The sequence below is a fragment of the Myodes glareolus genome, chromosome 24, assembly GCF_982192425.1.
Source record: "Myodes glareolus chromosome 24, mMyoGla1.1, whole genome shotgun sequence".
Lineage (NCBI taxonomy): Eukaryota > Metazoa > Chordata > Mammalia > Rodentia > Cricetidae > Myodes > Myodes glareolus.
Genome location: NC_142049.1, coordinates 33,440,802 through 33,459,414, shown reverse-complemented (window position 1 = coordinate 33,459,414; position 18,613 = coordinate 33,440,802). Strand labels below are relative to the sequence as shown.

The following is an 18,613-nucleotide window of genomic DNA, read 5'->3' as shown; positions in this document are numbered from 1 at the left end:
AAAAGGTCTTCCAACTCCTACTAGTCAGCTTACACTAGCCCTGAACCCATTACATAACCTGGGATGGTCTCAAACTCACAATTCTCCTGCGGATTACAGTATTTATCATCACACCCAACTCCTCGCTGGTACCCTGAGTTAGAAGCAGTAGGACTTCCTTCCTTTGCTCAGCTGCTGGGGCCCTTCAGACGCCCACTTCACGCTGCCCTCTCCTGTTACTGCTTCACTGAAGAACCCCACACCACAGTCCATGCTGCCCCTGCCCAGAGGTTTCAGCATCTGTAGGAGATGCTCTCACACCACCTCATGAGGGTGCAGCTACCTTTTCAGTTCTTCCCCTTTGCTGCCTACTGTCCTCTCTTCAAAAGACAAAACAAAGTAAAAATGACAGAATCGACTTTGCTATTTTTAATTACTGGAAAAACAGTTGAAATTAGGTTTCTTCCTGCACCTATCAGCAGAAAGAACATCTTCCCTTAGACACCCTCAGGAACAGTGGACATAAAGCACACGGTCCTCCTGTTCAGTACAACAAAGCCCCTCTCAAAAGAGGGTAACTGTTTGGATACACTCTAAAACATCTACATTTTATTTTATCAGTAAGAATAGACTATACTCCTTGAGCACAACATATATCAAAGACTCAGCCCGTCAGAGCGAAGTGGTCTTGAACATTCAAAGACCATAAAAAAAGTGCTCTTTTTCTTACACAAAGCTTCCACACCTGCCCTCTAAGATCACACTAAGATGTCCACCAGAAATTCAATAGCTTACCCTTTCACTTCTCAGCCTGACATTCCTTGTAGGGAGCTCTGATTAATAAAAAGAATGTCAGTGGGTCAAAATCTATCCCATGCCCTCTAGATGGCAACAATCCTGACTCTGTCTATTCCCCATCCCTGGGAAACCTCCAGCCCTCTGCTGGACACATGGAGGAACCCCAACACCACTGCCCATGTTGTCCTAAGATTCCCCCTCCAGTGTCAGTGGGATTGATGACCATCCCTCAAGGTCAGGCAGGTAGAGAAAACCACAAAGCACATGGCTGGTATTTTTTTTTTTTTTTTTAAAAATACGTTCTAAGTACTTAGAACTGGCTGGCATGTAGAAGACACCCAAAGACCATTTGCTAAATGAAATAAAGTTTATATCTATAGTCCCAGAATAAAATTTGTTGTGAGGAAAAGACCCTGTCCACAGACTGCTACACAGTACCTTTCCCTGAGATATTAAGATCCCTCGGAGAGTGTCAAACCCAACCGAAGGCCCGAGTCCAGTTTCATCCAGAGAGCCCTCCAGGTCAAACATGGGGATGCAGGGACAGAAGAGCTCTGAGATGTGGTGCAGCAGCAACAGTCGGTTCCTGAGGGCAATGATGGGGATCTCCTGCAAATGGTTGTACTCCATGGGCACCTGAAACATCAACGTGTTGCTGAGTCCATGTGGAAAAGCACAGAAAGCCAAAACAATCTTAGGATTTCTGACATTTGCCTGTAAAACTCCTCACGCTCTTTCTAGATAGTTGGATTATTTGAGGCAAACAGTTTAAATACCAAAAACTGTTAAAAATATTAGTTTACAGAAAAAGTATTTACCAAGAAATACATAGGCCACATACACTATCAGTTATTTTATGTAGTTTATTGACTGGTTGGTATCAGCATTAAGGCCCTTTTCCTCTACCCCTTTTTCAGTTCTGCTGGGGACTGAACCCAGGGCCTAGTGCATGCCAAGCATGTAAGCATTCTATCACTGAGCTATGCTACCCGCCCAATACTACAGTTATTAATATCATTGTTTTGTGGCATTAAGAACTGACTGTTATAGTGAACACCTCTACAAATACATAACTCAGAAATGAGTCTTGTTGTTTGACCTGCACGATGCCTACTGTCAGTGTGCGCCCATTTGACACAGCTATCCAGATAGCACTGACCTGTGCAGGGAGCTTGCCGGCGCTGGCTGGCTTGCTGGTTGACCAGGCAAGGGTGTGTGCAGAACCACAGGCCACACGGTTGACCTTCTTACCCTGAAGGGCAGCTACCAATCGAGGTCTCTGAATAGCATTTGTTGTTCCATCTCCTAGCTGCCCCTCGTCATTGTCACCCCACGTGTAAACTTCACCTAAAGGAAGCAAATGCAAAGAACTTAATAAGAGAAACAACGAATGCACACAGCCCAGTGTCCCCACCACACTGCAGACCTGAGTGTACAGCTCCAGTGTCCCCATCACACTGCAGACCTGAGTGTACAGCTCCAGTGTCCCCATCACACTGCAGACCTGACTGCCCTTCTGTGTTTTCTCTAAGCATCAACTAGAAATCACTGCACACTGATCACACATCCAGAGGAAAGCATACATCTCAGGACTCTCCAGCACCTGCTGGTCAACAACCCTTCTCTGGTCTGGTCCATTAGTGCTGGACCAGGGAAGCAATAGCAGCGTTTCTCCATCAGGACAAGGAACATGAAACATCAAGAAATATTCCTAAAAACCTAACCAGCTCCTGAATGCTAAACAGAGGAAGAAGAGCTCGTTTCTAAAATGAACAAAATCCATATTCTTCATAACCTTGGCATAAGTTCCATCAGTCACAACACTGATCATACTGTTTGGCCCAAACTGGATGCAAACAGTGCAGCACTGCCATAGAAACAGTCTACGGGCAAGGTCATGTGCTAAGCAGAGCGGATGTGAGGCTCATGTTCTTTGGAAACACCACGTGCAGTCTCCTCAGGGTGGGCCATGCAGTCACTACTCAAGTAGGACTGCTGTGTGATCAAAAGCAATATGCCCATGTCTGGCTCCTTCCTGCACAAGAATTCAGCTCTAAAGCCACAGGGTGAGTGCCTGAGCACCACCTCTAAGAAGATGTCTCCACAGAGGTGCACACAGGTACGGAAGGCACTGAGTTTGAGAAAAGAAGGCCCGGAGCATCTACCTGTGTGGCAACCTGTGACAAAACAAGAGCTCATAGAAGGTAGGACAAAAACTACCCCAGGACGCTGGTCACACAGTACTGAATGAATAAACTAATGTATGGGAGATGCACAGACCCAGATTCATCTCCAAGAGGGAAGGGGTCATACATGTGTGATGTGGGTTCCCCTCTGTATGCTGTGAATACTACTGGCTAATAAAGAAGCTGTTTTGGGCCTGTGATAGGGCACAGCAGAGCTAGGCGGGGAAAACTAAACTGAATGCTGGGAGAAAGACAGCAGAGTCAGGAGAATCCATGTAGACCCGCCAGAGACAGATGCCAGAACTTTTACTTTACCCAGTAAGCCACAGCCTCGTGGCGATACACAGATTAATGGAGATGGATTAATTTAAGATATGAGTTACCCATAAACATGCTTAAGCTATTGACTAAACAGTATTGCAAATAATATGGTTTCTGTGTGATTATTTTGGTTCTGGGCAGTCAGAAACAAACAAGCAGCCCTCCTACAACACATGTGGAAAGCAAACAAGCCAGAATGAACCCCAGGGTGCTGAATGGAACTGGGAAACATATATGAATGCACTCTTTAACCAGAGAAATAAAGTACAAGTATGTGTGCTTTTAACATACGTGTTTACTGACTCCAATCAGTAAGGTGGCCTGGAGAACATGCATCTCTATTTTAATGACCATATTTAGAACATGAATCTATCTTCTAGATCATTCTCTAAAGAAACAAGGGCTCCTCTGGTGTGGGAGAATTGTCTGTATTCTGTCAATCATATTTTAATAAAACGCTGATTGGCCAGGTAGGCAGTATAGGCGGGAAAGCCAGACAGGAAGTAGGGGTGGAGCAAAGAGACTGGAAGTATTCTGGGAAGCAGGAAACTCCCTAGCCACTCCTGCGCAGACCACCAAAGATGCAGCATGTGACTTGCCCAGCTGAAAAAGGTACTGAGCCCTGTGGCTAACGTAGATAAGGATAATGGGGTAACATATGTCATAAGAGCTAATAAGTAGCCTGACCTAATGGGCCAATCAGCTTTATAACTTATAGAGATCTCTGTGTGATTGATTTTCCTTGGGAGTTGCCGGCTGTGGGGTACCGGGCGGGAACAGAAACCCCAACAAGCCGGCCCTCATGTTACACTCCTCAGGTCCACACCTGAGGATATGCCTTGGCCCATCCCATCATCCACCCTTTTCTGATCTGAACGATCTAGCGACCACCTGAGATGGCCCACTAACCAACAGTAATTTCCAAATGGCAATGTAGGCTGTTCAGCAGCCCTGACACCATTTGGACGATCCCTTTGACTACTGTGCCAAAGTCTACAGAACCTCCCACAGTCCACTTCTAGGACTTACTCATAAGCCTCAACGTGAAGTTACACTCACAGCTAGGATGTGCAACAGGGAAAAGACACGGGGCAGCACCAGGCAAGAGGGACTCCTGGGACAAAGGCTAAGTGGAGGTGCACAGTACCCTGCTGTTTTCCTACAGCGGGATGACACGTGTGCACTGTCCTCCTACGGCGGGATAACACATGTGTACTGTCCTCCGACAGCAGGATGACACGTGTGTACTGTCCTCCTACGGCGGGATAACACGTGGGAACACTGGTTCCAGGATGGTGACTACAGACCACAGTCTGAATTCTCACTGGGGTAGACAACAGTCACTGGGCACATTCTAAGCTCCAGACCCCAGAGGAAAGAACACGTCACACAGACCACATTATATAAACAGTTCAGGCTCAGTGAGCCCCACTCAGGATCTGGAGGAGGAAACTGTCCGGATAGAGTTCCCAGATGCCAAGGGCTGACTCAGTACGCCTGTCTAAGGACAGCATCTCAGGCCTTTCTGCATAGTCACATGCAACGACATGTTCATGAGTGCAACACTGGGCACTGAGATGATGGGACCAACCCTACCCTCAGTCTCTGAACTACTATAGTGATGTTTCATTTCTAGTTTAATAAATAAGGCTTGCCTGAAGATCAGAGAGTAAAACAGCCCCATTGGTTAGCCTTACAGACCAGGCAGTGGTGACACATGCCTTTAATCCCAGAAGTCGCACTAGTTGCCATAGAAACTGGGCCATAGTGGTCCACGCCTTTAGTCCCAGCACTAGAGAGGAATATAAGACGGGAAGAGACAACTCTCAGACACAGTCTCATTCTGAGATTCCTAGAGGCAGGATCACCATTTCAGACTGAGGTAGAGGTGAGCTAGAGGGTGACTGTTTGGCTTTTCTGACCTTCAGGTCGAACCCCAATTTCTCTCTCTGAGTTTTTATTAACTGTGTTACAAATTATGTTAGAACAATGATTCTCAACCTTTCTAACACTAAGACCCTTTCATACAGCTAGCTCCTCATGCTGCAGTATAAATTACTTCCTCACCACTTCAGAACTCTAGTTTTGTCACTGTTATGAATCACAGTGTAAACATGTGATATGCAGCTCCTGGGAAAGAGTTGTTTGACCCCCAAGGGGTCACCAGCCACAGGCTGACAATGGCTGCTGTAGACACTCCTAGCGTTACAGGCCTCGGTTCTGTGACGTCAGGCTTGCACTTACCATCTTCTGTGCAACACACACAGTGCAGGGAGCCGGTGGCGATAGCAATGACTTTCTTCCCCTGCAGCCCCTGGACTTGCCGAGGTCTCCGAACATGGTCATCAGACCCATGGCCCAGCCGGTGATAATCACCTTTGCCCCTGCACAAAAGGAGAGCATGGAACTTACTGGACTATGATCGTCTGCATTCCACCCTGCCACCTTCATGCTATAAGCTGTACACGCCAGCATCCGTACCACAGTCTGGCACAGAATCAACAAGAAGGTAGTCAAAGCAGTTTCAATGGTTTTAGGGGCTGGAAAGACGGCTCATCGTATCAAGAGAACTTGCTGTTCCAGAAGACCGAAGTTCAATTCTTAGCACCAACATGGTAGCTCACTATCATCTCTAATTCTAGTTCCAAAAAATATGATGCTCTCTTCAGGCCTCCATGGGCACCATGCACACATGCAGTACACAAACAAAATACCCAAATGAAATTAAATTCTTTGAAGCTATGGATTTAGTGAGGTTGCACAAACAGAATCTGACATACCATGTATAAACAGCTCCAGATTTGGTAAGAGCCACAGAAAACTGAGATCCACATTCCACTTTAACTACTCCAAGGCCAGTGAGAGAATCAATCTAGAAAGGGGAAAAAAAAAAAATCAATCAGACAGGTTCTGACATGATCACTGTTGAGTGCTACAATCAGCGATATGTAACTAAATATATTAGAACTCTGAAAATCCACAGCCACGTAACACACACACACACACACACACACACACACACACACACACACACACGCAGTTTTTTGAGATGGGGTTTTTCTGTGTAGCCTTGGCTGTCCTGAAACTCTGTGAACCAGGCTGACCTTGAGCTGACAGAGATCTACCTCCTGAGTGCTGGTTTTAAAAGTGTGTGCCTGTCATGCAGACTATTTAATATAATATTAAAATTAACATCCAATACAACCAAAGTAATTTCAGAAAGGGAACAGAAACATGTGAGAAGGCCCAGTAAGGCCCAGGACACATCAGCAGGTGAGGCCGACTGACAGCAGGCACCAATCCCTAATAAGCTCTGTGCTGTCCTCATCTGCTGCATGCACTGTCAAATTCCAAGACCCACAAGGAAGCAACCCCAGACAGCAGGGGTCCTGTCCGTCTGTCCAGGTCAGCATAATTAACATGCCCAGTTAGCAATTCTGCAACCTGTTTTGACCCTATATGCACACAGTGTCCTCCATCCTGTGTCCAGAAATCCTGCCAGCCTCACTTATTGGTCCCATCACCCCACAGACTCTGCTTCCTGTGATCTCGGTGAACGTCTTCCTACTTAATTTCCCGTACTTCACTTTTAAACTGACTAAAGCTCACTCTCTTCATCGGTCTCTCTGGACCTGCGGCCCCGCCACAGTGCCAGTACTAACACATCCTCCAGATTTGCCCATGCCCAGCGTCCTGTATTTGGATACAGAAACCTTTCTTAGCTACAAAGTCAAAGGCAAACCATTTTCTAGCACACATCTCGAGCAACTCTAACGACGTTCCAGTGTCTATCTGTACAGACGACAGAAAGGGGGCCACCCTGAGACAGGCAGGCGTCATCAGTGTGAGTAAGGAAAGCACAGCTGGAGTATTGCGATTACAGCATATCTGCTATGCAGCAATGTCTCGCTGTGAATTTTCATTTTTAAAATTTAAACCAACTTAGACTGAAAAAGTCATTCTGAAATCAACATCAGGTGTACTGGGAAGCACAACTCCAAAACAAAGTTATGTGGTTGAGCCCAGGGCTTCCCTCATATAAGGGCGGCTGATACAGAGTCCAGGACGCCTGTGTCCCAGAACCTCTCTGCTCCTCATCTGTGCTCCATCACCAAGGGAGGGCACTGAGCACACACACCAGCTCCAGCCTTCTTTCACACTACCCTAACTGTACATCACCAGCACATTTACACACTGGGCACACACACCAGCTCCAGTCTATATCCTACATGAGATGATGCGGCCCTATTGACACTATAAACTGAGAGTGGAAGCAGGGTTAGCTCTGCACCTCAAACCAATCTACAAACTAAATAAAACCACAGGCTCTTTGGAGCCCTGTGGATTCCACGCCTTTCCCGAGTGGACACAAACGCACCAAGTGTCCCGGCCCCCTCACTCCCCTTAACTCCAGTATACTTCCGCAATGAACAGGATGCTCCTAAGAAGCACACTGAAGGGAACGCAAGAGGAGATCTGGGTCGCTCAGACAGGAAATACCTTCATGGGCACTTTGCAGCCATCACTGCCTCCTCTGCCCAGCTTGCCGTAGTCTCCATCTCCCCAGGACCAGACAGTATCGTCATCAGTTAGGCAGAGCGTCTGGGCATCACCGCTGCCACAGGCAATGTCTATGACACGGTGGCCCTGCAGCGCTTCCACCTTCAGGAGAAAGGGGTGCAGAGTTCAGCTGACAGCACACAACGGAGATCACTGGGGAAAAGCTCTGTAACAGTGTTACCACTTTACAACGTTCGAGACATCACAAAGACAAATTTGATAATTCTTTAAGAGAAAAGGGCATTCCTCTATTTAACAAGATACATCTGAACCATAGGCGGCAGGCATGCACCAGCATGACGGGTGCTCGTTCACTCCTTTATAAGGAAAAGATATGTACCAGGACAGCTTATTTCCGTAAACAAGAAACCACGCTTCTCAATGGTGAGCCTCTAACCGCTGACCTGAAAACACTAACTGCCCCAACCCACTGCAGCACTATAGCACGAGCAGGTGCTCGAGCCTGGACCTGGCCTTCAAACCCAGGACCTTCTCACCAGTTTGGGCTTCAGCTGGTCCTCACTGTCGCTGTGCCCCAGGCGCCCGTATCGCCCTTTGCCCCATGTGTAGAGGTCCCCAGCTGCTGTGACACAGGCACTGTGGGCTCCACCAGCAGCGACATCAACCACTTCGATTCCTCGCAGGGACTCAATGACACGAGGGCGGTCACATGGACTGCAGAAGACAAATATGGCTGAAATACCTATTCCTACACATTTAAAATTTAAACACTTTTGTTTACACTTAAACAAAAAATTTCAACATTTCTGGTTGCTACTTATTTCTTCAATGTATGCCTTTAACTACTCCTTCTCAGTCAAGTGATTATTACATAAATCTAGAACTAAAATCACAATTTCATGATTTTCTATCTATCTTCCTTTACACAAAGCAGCAGAATGCCAGAAAGTAGGGCATTCACAGCTTTGCACCAGGCCCATGAGCCAGAAAATGCTTTGTGTGTGGGTAGGTGGTAGGAGTGGACACGGGGGTTACCTGGCCCTACTAAGTCTGCTCAAGATGCTATATGACTACTATGTTCTTTTTATACTGACTCACTGTCTTCAGCTGCTCCAATCTAAATACTCACTTGATCATATAGGATTATTCTTTTGCATACTGTTGGATGTAATTTCTTAAGAGATTAAGAATTTTTACAATGTATGTAGATGTTATATACTGATTTGTATTTTCCGAATAATGTCTGAGTCTAATTTTAATAATCTTTAAGAAAATAAATGAGTTAATGTATAAGACTATATAGCTTGGTGGTTGAGAATCTGCCTAGCATCCTAAAGGCCCCAAACAACAACATCAACACAAGTTAGTGGTGCACATCTGTAATGCCAGAGGCTAGCGGGAAGACCACAGGCTTGAGGCCACCCTAGGTTATTTTAAATAGCAAAATAATAATAAAAAAAGGGGGGGAGAACTCTCCTTTCTCTTCAGTGTTCTGAAAAAGTAGGTTAAAATATAATATTTAAATATGTTTTAATAAATAAAGCTTGCCTAAAGATCAGCAGGGCAAAGCTAAACTACTACATGTCAGGCAGTAGTGGCACACACCTTAAATCTCAAGATTTGGGAGACAGAGGCAGAAGGATCTCTGTGAATTCAAGGCTACCCTGGGCTACACAAGATCACCACAGAAACAAATCCAGGTTGTGATGCCTCACACCTTTAATCCTGGCACTAGGGAGTCACGCACCTTTAATCTCAGCACTAGAGGGAATATAAAATGAGAGGAGAAAGAGACTTAGGCTGTTTAGTCTGCAGTCACCCAGCCTTGGCAGAGGTAATTCTTTAGTGGCTTGGCTGCTTTGCTTTTCGTGTTGAACCCCAATACCTGTGTCTGGGTTTTTATTATTCGTGTGACATAACATAATATCAGAAATCAGGGATCATTTGGTTTGGGAGATGTATTTTCAGGAAATTAATATTTTGAGTCTGTGGATTGTTGGCTTTTTTGTTTAAGTATGTCCAATTCTTTACAAAGTCATATTTATGTTGCAATAAAGCTGTTCATTAAACTGCATTTTCTGCCTTGTTTAAAACAATCCTCAAAGGCCAAGATTCACTATGTAGATCACAGACAGGCCTGGACATAATCTGTGACTACTACCCTGCCTCCACACCCAAGCACCTCGATTGTAGGAAAGTATAATCACACTTGGTTGCTGCTTCAACATTTTCTGTTTGCTTTTTGTTGTGGCGGTTGTTTTGTTTGTTTTAATTTCAAATATCTATTTTGTTTTTGTGGTTCCAGAGATTGAGCTCAGGCCTTGGAATAAGCTAAGAAGGTGGACAAATGCTTTAACCACTACGCTATATCCCCAGCCTTGATCTTTTAATACCTGCAAACTATGTACGAAACCCCTTCAGCAGCAGCCAGGCAGTAGTGGTGCACACCATTAGTCCCAGCACTTGGGAGGCAGAGGCAGGAGCGTCTCTGTGAGTTCCAGGCCAGTCTGGTCTACAGAGCTAGTGCCAAGACAGTCAGAGCTATACAGAGAAACCCTGTCTTGAAATTGCTCTGACCTGAAATCTCTTCTTACCACCACTCTTGACAGAAGTTTTCCTGGTTGTATTTTCCTCTGAGAACCAGTTTGCCCATTATCTCCTGGCTTTCCAAGTTACGGATTCTGGCCCTCTTTTCTGCTTGCTTTGAGCTGCATCTGTCCTTCTTCCTAGGACTTCCTACAGTACAGGGCTTTGGACGATTTTTGGTATTGTCTTAAGAGACATTTCACATTGTAAGTTTCCATCTAAGTTCTGCATCTGCTGGATCTCACCCATCTGTATAAGCCAATTTCACTTTCACTCTGTTTAAAATTACTTTTGTTTTCTCAATCATTCTTTGATCCATCAATTATTTTGATGTTTTAATTGTTTTTCTGACTCTTGGATAAGACTGAATACAGAAATATTTTATTTGCTTTCCAATCATTTGAGGACAATTTCCAAAGATCTGTGACTGATTTTCAGTTTAATTTCATTGTAGACGAGAGAAAAAACTTTGTATAAATATAAATCCTTTCACCATAAAAATCTGTTATTTTGTGGTCTAAAGCATAGTCTACACTGTTCAGTGTTCCATGCACACACAGAAAGATGAGAATTTTGTTTGGCACAGTTTTCTAAAAATGTTAATTAGGTCAAATTGGTTGGCGGTTACCCAATTTTTTTTATCCAGTCCATATTTTTAATCTTCTCATTTTTTACCAATTATGACAGGAAGAGTATTTAAAACTGTGACCACGTGGGTTTGTCTAACTTATCCTTGCAGTTTTAGCAAGTCTTCTCATTATTATTGATAATATGGGTATTTGTTTCCAAGTATGTCTGAGCACATGAGTACAATGCCCTCAGAGACCAGAAGCGGGTGCTGGATCCCCTGGAACTGAAGTTACAGACGGCTGTCACTATATGGGTGCTTGGGATCAAACCTGGGTCCTTTGCTGAGTCATCGCTCCAGCCCCACGGTTCTAGTATGTTTTTATTTTCACCAGTTTGTAGTGTCTATTAGTGTCTAAGATTAATATTCACTGTTTTCTTGATGACCTGACTACTCTGAAGAAATACTTTAATCCATGTCCATATTCTTTGCTGTGAAAATGTATTTTACGTGATGTTAATGTAAACATTGTGGGTTTGTTTGCTTTTGGTTGGTGTTAGCATGATCTGTGTCTCCCGTCACTGTTGGTTGGTGTTAGCACAGTACACGTCTCCCATCGCTTCACTTTACTTTACTATGTACAGTGCACACGCACACGTGTGAGTGTGAACCCCAAAGGACAGTCTTGGGTCTCATTCCTCAGAACATCCACCCTTTTATTTTATATTTTGCAACAGCATCTCTTACTGACTTGAAACTTGTCAAGTTTGCTGAGCTGACTAGCCACTGAGCCTCGGGGATCTGCCTGGCTCTGCCTCCTCAGCACTGAGTTACACGTGTATGCCATTATATGCCCTTTGTTTTGTTTTGGGGTTTTTAAAACATGGGTTCTTGGGGTCAAACTCAGTTCTCAAGCAGGTAAGACCGTCTGGTTCTCAGTGTTCAGATCATTTCACTCGATAGAAGCACAGCTGGCATTCAGATCTCACCTTGCTGGCTGGCTGTTTTCTACTTGACTATGTTTATGATTCACACCTATTTTATCACATTATTATTGCTTCTCACCGATTTACATATTCCTTTTAACCTACCACAGCTTAATCAAAGCCATTCCAACTGCTTTTCAAGATTCCACTTTGGTGCAGTCCTTTTCCCTCTCTGTGTTTCTTTTGTGGGATTAAGATTACTGCACCTATTTCATTTACGTACTCAGGCTCTAGATTCACCGGCTTTTTTTTTCTATAACATCCATGCGGGCACTAATTCCATATAATTTATTTTTCCTTTCTGTGAATGTATTTTTAATCTTTAGATATTTTTTCATTTAGCCATTTAAATAATTTTTTCTCTACTTAACAAACTCGAGGTTTTATGTGCTTACTCACAACATGGTGTGTGATTAAAATAAACTATCACTGTGGCATTTCTGAATCCGTTTTGATTGATTGTGTTTGTTCTCATGTGGGTTGTATGGTTTTGTTCTTCTGCATACCTGCAATTTTTGAGTGGATACAGGACACTGAAAAGTTTACCTTGAAAAGGGTTTATTTCTATTCATAAAACTAATTGAGCTTTGATTTCTATTATTTATAAAAATGATTTCAGTTTTTAAGTTTTGGTGGAGGAACCATAGGCAACAATAAATGATTCATTTTTCCCCTGCTAATGTACGATTACATACTTATTGATATATATGAGTGTTTTGTTTGCAGGCAATTGCAGCATATACGTGCAGTGCCCACAGAGGTCACAGCGTTCCCTGGAATCACAGTTACTGATGGTTGTGTGCCTCCCAACAAGGGCACTGGGAACCAAGCCCAAGCCAAAAGTGCTCTTAAGCCATCTCTCTGGCCCTTAGTACTGTTTGTACTCTAACCACATATGAATGACAAGGTTTCTGAGAGCTCTGTCTCCTCTCTGTAAGTACAAGGAATGTTTCTTGCAATCATTTGCAGTGTTGGTTCTCAGGCTGCATTAGGATTAGGATTGCCTTACTGGGCTCTCCAGATCTCTGGGGCCTCCTCGTACGCTCTCGCCTGCTCCATGCTACTCTGGGCCTCCTTACATCTCCAGCTCTGTCACCAGCTGCCAGGGTCTCCCCTCCCCCACTGTGGCATGGAAACGCCTACAGCTGATCTACTGGGGCAACTTTCTCAACTTGCCTTGCTTATTTCCTATTCTCAGGGAATTTTATATTGCTGCCTCCTATTCAGTGTGTTTGGGGCTGCAGTTTATTTTGCTTGGCGATTTTAGTTATTTCTAAGCTATGTCTCCACTTCCACTTTGGGTAGTAGATGCAATAAGTTTTTCATAAACAACTGAGTCTGGTTCCTTCCCCATTTCTTCTATACTTATAATTTTGGAATCATGTAATAATATATACAATGCCCAATGTGATTCCGTGGACAGTAGCAAGGTGAAGGACAGAAAGACACTTATTATTTGTCAAATTTGTAAATAAAAACCTCAAGACTTAATGCTTCCCTACCAGTACAGGAAGCACACAGGTAAGTTCATGTAAAGTGACCTGTAAACCTGCTTCTGACAAATAAGTCATTAACACCTTCTAACTTGAGCAGGTTATTCCAAGGGTTCCAAAATGCAAAGATCAACACACGGTATCATCACAAAAACAAACCAAAGAAAACATACTGAAAATGATATTTTCACATATACCTTCTGTTGCCATGCCCCAACTTCCCATCTTCTGCCTCACCCCACGAATAAACTTCTCCTTCTGAAGAGAGAGCAAGGCAGTGCTTTCCTCCTGAGTTCACAGCGACCTTCTTAATGAACACGTGCTGGATGGACTCTAGCAATGTTGGTGTAGACACTGACTCTGTCCCTCCGACTCCCAGTCTGCCCCCAGCACCGTAGCCAGTAGCATAGAGCTGAGATGAGAAAGCATAAATATTCCTGCATTTAGTAATCACCCCCAAAGAGTTAGCACTTTGTACATTTTTACACCAGAGAAAATTTTAACTTAAAATTAAAAATCACAGGAAACTTTAGGATTTTTATATATCGGTATGGTTTGGAGAAGTAGTCTCCAAATGTCTATGTGTAAAAACCTTGGTCCCTAAGGTAGTACTACTGAGAGTTGGTGGGGATTTTGAGATGAGGCCTCTTGGAAGGAAATCCTGTAGGTTACTGGTGGTAAGTTCACAAAGGTATCATAATAACTATAGGACTGTGCTCCCTTCCCCCATCCAATGCTCTATCTCAATTCCTAACTATAAGGATAGCGCTCCCTTCCTCTCATCTAAAAGGAAAAACTATAAGCAGGCACACTGGAGAGGAACAAAGAGTCACTTGAAGACCACACATACCTACAGAGACTCACGAGCTGCACTACAGAGAGAAGACCGACAGGCGTCAGATGTTTATGATTTTTAAAAGAAATACAGCTAACAGATGTAGTGTACTTCAAAATAAAAATTCATAAAAAGTGGTTAAAACACACCTAAAGATTATACAGAAATATGGAAGACCACTACCTGCTTTTAGTATATCATAAACATTCTTCAGATAGTATTTAAATACAAGTCCTTACACTCACAAAAATGAAACAAAATATTTACCCATAATGTTCTCAATCTTAACGACAGCAGAACACAAAAACATCACACCCTTACCTTCCCATCGGCTGTCACAGCAAACAGCGTCTGCTCTCCTCCAATTAACTGCACTGGTCTGAGAGTGGCCAGTGCTTCACACGGAGTGGGGACTTTGACTTTCGCACCTTCAATCCCTCCAAGCTGCCCCCGATGATTATGCCCCCACCCATAAATGGTTCCACTGCCACCAGCAGAGAGAGTCCAATCATCCGGTCTCCTACAAGAAGCATTAAAAGAACATCTGATGTTAGAAAGCCCCTTTGTACACAAACGCTTACGTACGACGCTGTCTCTTGGTTCTGAAATACCTGTTCATCCACTGCACAAGCTGTTCATCCTGCTCTCTTTTAAAGATGCTGTGGCTTTCATGGAGAACATCCATGCTTTCACTGTCTGCCATTAACTCGCGGATTTTCTTAGCGACCTACAAAACATTACCATGAGATTATGAACCAAACAAATTAGCTGGGTGTGGTGACTCACACTTGCACCCGTGAGGCAGAGCAGGAGTTTAAGGGAGCCTGGGCTATTTAGTGAGGTACAGCCTAGGATACAGTATGAGACCTTGACTTACCCTTTCTTCCTTGCAAAAAGATAAAAAAACAACTACGGTAAGAAAACAGGAGGAAGCTCTAAATGGAAGTATGACAATATACCAACATCAACATCATTATTTTATACTCAGTATGAAAAATCAGTATTACCACATCAACTCTGAGAAGGTAAAAGTCCATACCATATGAGTAAATGTTAGTTACTTTGATAAAATTAATGTTAATTGAAATTCACGTGTTATAGTGTCCGTTTTTATTTATGAGTTTCTTTATGGTATTTTTTAGCAAAATAAACTATGTCTTATTATATTGGCATCTTTTTCATTATATTCACATCTCAAAAGCAATTCCAAAAATAAAATAAATTTACTTTTTTACCTCATCAAGAAACAGACGAGGCAATGGGGTTCGTTTGTCCAGGGCCACAGCAACACGGGAGGCCATGCAATATCTTCGGAACCAAGCCCACTTATGGGTCTCAGCACAGCAAGGGAGTGTGTCTAACTCCAGGTCACAGGCAAGAGCTACTAGCACCTGCAGTCAGTAAAGTTTAGAAACAGAGGGATACTCAGAAACACAGCTAATGTTTGAGCAAAGGCAACTGGCCGTCAAACCAAGATTTGAGGACGCTTCCTCAAGCGAATTTCTAGGAATACAACAGCTTCTGGAGACACAGGGCCCCAGACCAGCAATTGCTTCAACACCCACAGCATGCACTATTACCATCTGCATGTCTCAAAGCATGCTAACGTGAGAGCACAGCTTATGAAATGAAGGCTCTGACCTCAGAACCACTTCTTGGGATATATTTCATATTATTGTTATTACTGCAGTAATAGTTAGGACTGCCCCCAAAGGGTTCTACAACGGCGTACTACTGTAACAGCCCCCAGTGGTTCTCCCAGCAAATGAGCTATGAACTACCACTTTAAAAATAAGCCAAACGCTACCTTAAAGAATGGGCTATGGAGCAACTGTTTGCCGCCTCTCACAATAGGATCTTCATATTCAAACTGCCTTTGCAGAGCTTCTGGAAGGCCTTTCACCAAGGCAGCAAGAGCACTGCCTGTAAAGCTCTTAAAAGCAACAAAACAGTATTTTATTACAGAAATCCATAATGCAGGGGAGCCCCCAGATTTGTTTCATTCCTATAAGTAAAGGGTTTTATATCCCCGAAGGAAAAAAAATGAGCATCTAAATTCCCAATTAGAAAAAAGTACGTCTACAATGAAAAGGAAGTGTCAGCATTCAGAATGTTTGGTCTTGGTTTTAGAAAGCCACTTCCAGGAAACTTCCCCTCTCTGGCACACAAATCCTGCCCATCTTCTCCTGTGGTTAGAAACGACCAGAATGGAACCATCTCATACAGTACAATAAAAGGGCTGTGGGCAGTCAAGTCTGTAAAGGCTAACATAGACCTATACTCACAGGGGTCAGTACGTATACACAGACATTAAAATAGAAATCAGCCCAGTTTGAACCTAGCATATTCGGTAACATGAGAAGAAGCCTGCATGTAACAAAAGGTCCCTGACACTTGGACAGACTTCTCAGTCCTTGCTGGTTCAGAGGTTTTAATGATTAAAGCAGCACATGTATCCGAATAGGGTCAAAGGTATAGAAAGCATAACGCTTCATACCAAAGCTCTTGTTTCCCCATCGTTTTCTCCCAGGAGCCTGTTTATGTTAATCGACTGCCCAAATTCTGTGGTGAGCAGTCTCCTCAGTCTCTGAAGAGCCCACATCCTGTGGCTGGCCGCTGAAACAACATACAGGGAGGTTAGAAGTTCAACTGTCTTCTACCCAGGTAAACAGACATGACCATGGAGGTTCCACTCACCTAGGGCACTCAGCTGAGCACACGCAGCCAGAGAGGCAGCAAGGCGGGGGACAATGCTTCTGTTGGAAGTGAGATTAAGTCGGAAGTCCAAGAGACAGGTCACTAGGTCCATGGATGGACAGGAGAGGACACAGCGGTCGGAGAGGAGGTCCTTAGGGCCTGTGAAGAAGTCCTGAAAATGTCCCTGTGTGCTATCATGGGGTCACCTCCCATGGATAAACTCTCAAACTCAACTCCCAGCTGGAACACAGTGGAGAGTAAGGCCACAGCCCTGTCTAAGTCACTTATATAAGCCAACCTTTCTGCTCGTTGGTTGCTTGTATTGGTTGCTGTATTGGGGATTGAACTTAGGGCTTGTGCATGCTTTGCAAGCATTCTACCACTGAGTAAGCATCTCCAACCCTGAGCCATGCTCTTCAAAGTGACATGCAACCGTGAACCAAAAGCATTAGGAGCTACAGCACCAACTCCTTTCCAGAGAGGTGAGGATGGGGCTAGGCACCCTGACAAATGGATGGCGCAGGTGGCTCTTTACAGCAGCAGTCTTTAAGTCACGGAGTGAAGTGTGCATAGTTCACTGGCTTGGGCAATAATCACAGCAAGAAGATAATGACCACAGCCCCTCACCTGCGGCTGGCATGATGGGATAGACTGTGAAGCGCCAGCCCCACCCATTCACAGACCCATCACTGATAAACTTCCACTTCAGCTCATCACCAGGGATGCGCAGCTCACTGGACCAGTCAGACCATTCTCGACCTAGCGGAGTAAAGTACACCCTGGAGTTAGGATAATGCTATCATCTAACCAACAAAACTTCTCAGAAGCAAAGCAAAGATGTTCCCACCACGTCAGGTCAGCTGGCTCCCGTTCACCATAGTCGAGGGCGCTCTACCTCCCAGAGATTTCTATTCCATCTCTGGAAAACCTGGGGGCACATACAAATGCACTGCCCCACCGAAGAACCTACCACATGGGGAAATGACTGTACATACAACTAGGATACAATGTGTCAGCCACAGGGAGGGCAAGACCACACCACGGTAGGTTCTGGGACACTTCTGAGTTAAGGCAAAAAGAGGTAAAATTCCCACAAATGGAGAATGTAAATAATCCAGCATGGCTAAGACAGGCAGTACTCAAGAAATGCGTGGAGCGGCGTGGTCAGACCCAAGGGTCTGTGGAGCTATGTCACAGCCTCTGCAAAAAAGTGGGAGATGCTGGGCAACTTAATGCTGTAGGACTGTGAGGCAGCTGCATGGACACAGCCTGCTGGACTTCCTTCTCAAAGCAGAGAGATCCAGTACAACTAATAATACTCTGAGAACTATTTTGACAGACATTTGCCAAAATGTCAGAAAAACCATGTCCATCGTCACTGTGCCACATTAGCCCAAGGATTACATATACTCTGAGTGGTGAGACAGAGGCCACACGCAGCCCACAAAACCTCAAGCATTTACATACTTAGTCTTTCACAGGAAAATTTCTCCCCTATATAAAAGAGGATGTCACTTAGTGGTTGAGTGCTAGCTACCATGCACAAGGCCTTCATAGGGAAGTGTGAGGTGTGAATCTCTCTCTCTCTCTCTCTCTCTCTCTCTCTCTCTCACACACACACACACACACACACTCACACACAC

The 18,613-nt window shown here is 44.3% G+C and overlaps 1 protein-coding gene across 1 annotated transcript in view; it reads right to left on the bottom strand.

The window, feature by feature from the left end:
* The window catches only part of Herc2 (HECT and RLD domain containing E3 ubiquitin protein ligase 2), a 171,143-nt gene that overhangs the window by 9,501 nt on the left and 143,029 nt on the right, over positions 1-18,613 (bottom strand). The window contains 14 exon segments of the mRNA XM_085682685.2: positions 1,216-1,413; positions 1,937-2,124; positions 5,529-5,668; positions 6,065-6,156; positions 7,785-7,946; positions 8,342-8,519; positions 13,636-13,850; positions 14,595-14,793; positions 14,885-15,000; positions 15,509-15,664; positions 16,081-16,206; positions 16,771-16,889; positions 16,971-17,129; positions 17,598-17,729. Of these exon segments, the coding sequence (XP_085538811.2) occupies positions 1,216-1,413; positions 1,937-2,124; positions 5,529-5,668; positions 6,065-6,156; positions 7,785-7,946; positions 8,342-8,519; positions 13,636-13,850; positions 14,595-14,793; positions 14,885-15,000; positions 15,509-15,664; positions 16,081-16,206; positions 16,771-16,889; positions 16,971-17,129; positions 17,598-17,729 (2,180 nt within the window).